At 33.7% G+C, this 4,655-nt stretch overlaps 1 protein-coding gene across 1 annotated transcript; it reads right to left on the bottom strand.

Annotated features, from left to right (window-relative positions):
• Positions 1-2,134: 2,134 nt before the first annotated feature.
• Positions 2,135-2,485, bottom strand: LOC133799604 (secreted RxLR effector protein 161-like). Its single transcript, XM_062237605.1, has one exon. The coding sequence runs from the start codon at positions 2,483-2,485 to the stop codon at positions 2,135-2,137; it is 351 nt and encodes a 116-aa protein (XP_062093589.1).
• Positions 2,486-4,655: the final 2,170 nt, after the last annotated feature.

Raw genomic sequence — 4,655 nt, 5'->3', positions numbered from 1 at the left:
CTCTTCCTTTTCCCCTCCTCGACCTCATCGATTTGACGTTGAAAGTGATATCGGGTATCTTCTTGCTCGCGCCTAAGTTGGTGCTCCCGAATCAGACGCTGGTTTCGGGTGAAAGGTGACTTCGGGCTCGGAGCCTTCGGTGAGTAAGGAATTACGAGCTTTGACCCCCACCGCATTCCCAAGTTCTGCGGCATCTAGCAAGAGAGAAAAAGGGTGAAGGCCAGGCGAGCAAGAAAGTAAGAATGAAAATCAGGATGATCTAAGCTTGAATGATCGAGGCTACAAGGCAAACTCGGTCCAAAGGACGAGGCCAGTCTCGGTGCGTGTATTCCACAAAAAGAAAGGAAGGTGGATTTATTTTTTAATATCCTGATATTTCAGGGAAAAAGTTGGCGGTTACTCAAAAAGTGATATTTTTGGGAAACGTGCAATTTATAAAACCCTAATTTTGTACCCAATATCTTGGTGTACAAGATATGTCATCCGAAATTCAAACATTTAGTAGAAGAACCATATTTGGGTCTTTTACACAGAATCTGGGTTTGGGACCCTTGATATTAGAATTTAAGACTAATATTTATCAGCTAAAACACTCTAGTGTGCAAAACTAGTGAGTGAACCAACAATGCAACAATATAAACATGCATGAAAACAATGTATATACACAGACATACGAAGCTATGAACAGAGACTTACACAATGCAGTTGGCGAAAACAGAGAGATTGAGGACCGAATAAGCGGTTGCAAAAATGATCTCATGGAGTCAAAGAGGCCAACGTTGCTCTGCTTCTTGGCTTGGAGAACATGCAAGAACTGGGTAAAATTTTCTGGTTTTTTCTTCTTTTCTCTCTCTGAAAGCTTGAACGTGAAAATAAAGTGGGGAAGATGAGTGGAGACATATTTATAGACCCATGGGAATGTAAAAAGCTGAATTAATCTGGGCCATTGGCCAGATTCCATATCAGATTCGACGACCAAGGACCTTTGAAATGATAGTACCATAAAGATTGGCAGGTGAACGAACGCGGGCAGGGTTCCAAGGCACTCAAGTGCTTAGATTGGTCAATGCCCGGCTAATGCGTGTCCACACTCGAGTGTATTTGATGGTACAATTTCCGAGAGGAGCAGTTCAAAAGTTTCCTTCTTATAGGATTCGAAGTGATACTTTTGAGGGGGAAAAATGTTACACCCAGATTTTGAGATAAGAGGTTATGACCCCGAAAGCTGGGCTCGTCAAGTGTGAGCTCGAAATGTATGAAAACATTATATGGTCCAGCTATAAAATCTCAGAAGAAAAACAACGACACTGGGATACATCTGTTACCAATTGTCTTAAGATAAAACAGTCCGAGCCTGGGAAATGCAAGCTCGGGTGTGATAACTTTGACAGTATCTATCTACTCCGAGCATGTCTTGAAGTTGGGTGACAATTTTGTAGCAGTTCCATAAGTCTTGATAGTCACAATGCCGATTGCTGATCTCGAAGACCTGATGAGTCACCTGGGATAGCCCATTACGTGTGAACATATTTATTGTTGTGTAATCCCAATATTTAAGGGATACCATTTAGCCTGTTATCTGTTCCCGATTCTTATGGGACGTTTCCATGTATATAGGAGAAATTGCATTTAATGTCATTATTTGAATTGATATACATAATATATTCCCGAAATATTTGGGAATGAACTCTGTAACCTTCCCTATAAATAGAGGAGGAATGGCCACTTGTAAAGGATCGATTTCTGATTGCGGGGGAGAAAGCTCTGGGTAATTCATCTCTGAAGAATTTCCAGAAAACTCTTAGTCTTAATAACATAGACTCGTGGACTAGGCAGAATTAATTGCTGAACCACGTAAAAATCTTCTTGTTTTTCTTTATCATCCATTCGCTTCTTAGTTTACATTGTTTAATAGCTCTACTATTTAAGTTGATGAAAAATGGCGTCAACAGCGCGCTTGGGAGTTATAAATTTTTAAAACATACCCATTTTGGGTCAATCATATGTGTCTAGACTTACCGTTATACAAAACATTTTGTGCCCTACCAATTGTTGCTTGGTTATTACAATACATGCATATTCCTTGCACAGGTTGAGGCCATTCTGGAATATCCTCCAAGAAATTACGCAACTATTATGCTTCTTCACTACATTTACCCAGAGCTACAAACTCGGATTCCATCGTGGATCTAGTGATTACAGTTTGTTTTGAGGATTTCCATGAAACAACCGTGCCACCTAGAGTGAACACATATCCACTAGTACGTTTCGAGTCTTGGATGTCAGATATCCAACTTTCATCAAGGTATCCTTCAAGAACAGCTGGATCACTAGTATAGTTCAACCCATAGTTACGAATATACCGCAAGTACCTAAGTACTCTTATAATTGCATTCCAATGCTCAACACCTAGATTACTCTTGAATCGACTTAAAGTACTTACAATGTAAGCAATATATGGTCTTGTACAACTCATCAAGTACATTAGGTTGCCTATCACTCTAGCATACTCTGCTTAAGAGACAGTGTCGCCTTTATTCTTGGATAGATGATGACTTATGTCAATTGGTGTTCTGGACACACTAGAATTGTTTTTTACAAAATTTGTCAAGAATCTTGTCCACATAGTTGTTAGGAACGAGTTTTAATACGCAGCGGAAAGGTGGTGGGGTTGGCCCAGTGTACAACAAAAATTTTGTAACATATTTAAACTACCTTTAAATATGCGAATCCATTAATATACATACATTAATCATAAGTAAGTTAAGAATAGAAATCATACCTCTTGAAGCCTATCAAGTGTCCTTGCTATCTTTTCGTAATTAGAACGATCTTCCTATCCAAGCTGTATACTCACACCAAGATCTTCCAAAGCATTCTCTACACCTCAAGAAGTGTGTGGGCACTTAGAGAATGAAGGATAGTTTATTTGTGATTCTACTTGATGTACTCAACACATGAGAACAAGAGAATAGGCTTGAGAATTGGTTCTTTATTTTTTAGGGAGAGAAATATATCGTTCTATTTTTCACAGAGCGAATAGACTTAGTTGTCTTGGTTATCTAAGTTATCTGTATATTTTCTGATTAGTCATACTTAAAAGAAAATATTCAAATTTAAAAAATAAATCTGTAACCAAATTACAATTTACTTTTTAATTAATTAATCTTTTTATTAATGAAAATATCCAAAAACTAATTTTTTTGAATTATCCATTAATTAATTAATTAAATTAATAAAAATGAAAATCATATCCTTGAAAAATAGCAGTACACGTGACACACAGTCCATGGACTGTGTGTGCGCGTGTACCACCCTTATTTTTAGGGATATTTGATTTTTCTATTTTTATTTAATTATTTATTCAAACTACTTTGTTAGATAAGATCTAACAACCTGATAACTAATTCAAATTTAAATTAAATATCTTTTTAACTAATTATCAAATATACTTAATTATTTGAATAAATAATAATATTTTAAATTCAAATCCAATTTGAACTTATCAGATTATTATCTCTCACTCAAATAAATATATTTAATTAATTCTACCAATTAATTAAATCCAATATTTTTGAAAATAAATATTTAATTAATTATAATTTCGAAAATTATAATTAATTAATTATTTAATGAAATTTAGAAATTAATTTAATTATTTAATATAATTTCAAAAATTATACAATAATTAAATATGAATTAATTTTTTAACTACAACTAATTTGTAATTAATTAATTAATTAATCACTATTATCATATAATTTGCATATTTGATCCGAATAACAAATTTCTTCTTAAATATGTCTTTAAACTATTTTTCTCATTATATCAACTCTTACCTTGAATAGTATTGATATAGCCGCTATGGGTATGGACATATAATTTCAAGCTCCAATAAATTTGAGATTATTACTTAAACTCTTTAATTAAATAATCTTAATTTATTAATCTCATGATTATTTCACTATAAATATGAGACTGCACTCTTGTAATTATAGACATTTCATTTAATGAGTACTTTATAAATATAAAGTGTTCATTGATACAATCATTGCATACAAATTGACCCTATAATAATGGTTCATAATTAATCGGGAATAAAATTACTATTTTACCCTTTTAATTATCTCTTGTTTCCTTAAGTACCATTGGCTTTACTAGTGAAGGTTAATTCATAACTTAATTATGAACTCAATAACCTTTCAGTCCCAAAAGTCAACCCTTAAGAGAACCATTATTCAATCTCTTACGAGAAGGCATATATTCCATATTTGTATACTATGTCCCCAGCCATCTACATTAATGAGTTCCCAAAACAAAAGTTTTTAGCCTGATCATTCTGACAGACCTTAACGAGTGAATCAAAGAACTCATATAACATAAATATGAGTTCATAGTAACTTCAAGATTAAGATCTATTTGTATATGATCATCAGTTGATATATTTAATTAATACTTTGAAATGGTATTTAATTAAGTATTAATAAACATATCTGGTCCAGTTGTATATATTCTCTAATATATAAAGCACCTCCGCTAAAGTGTCCTACCACACTAGTGATCCGGATCTAGATCACATGTATTCATAATACTAGTGGACCGTACTTGCAGTAATTAATCTAAAGATTTCATAACTTTATTTTACTGCGAACTAT

This window comes from Humulus lupulus, chromosome 9 (genome assembly GCF_963169125.1).
Source record: "Humulus lupulus chromosome 9, drHumLupu1.1, whole genome shotgun sequence".
In the NCBI taxonomy this organism is placed as follows: domain Eukaryota; kingdom Viridiplantae; phylum Streptophyta; class Magnoliopsida; order Rosales; family Cannabaceae; genus Humulus; species Humulus lupulus.
The sequence above is the reverse complement of the archived record's forward strand: the minus strand, read 5'-3'. Positions and strand labels throughout refer to the sequence as shown.

What these genes read in the sequence shown, in the direction of transcription:
- LOC133799604 (XM_062237605.1), bottom strand. Translation starts at nt 2,485, where the DNA reads ATGTACTTGATGAGTTGTACAAGACCATATATTGCTTACATTGTAAGT.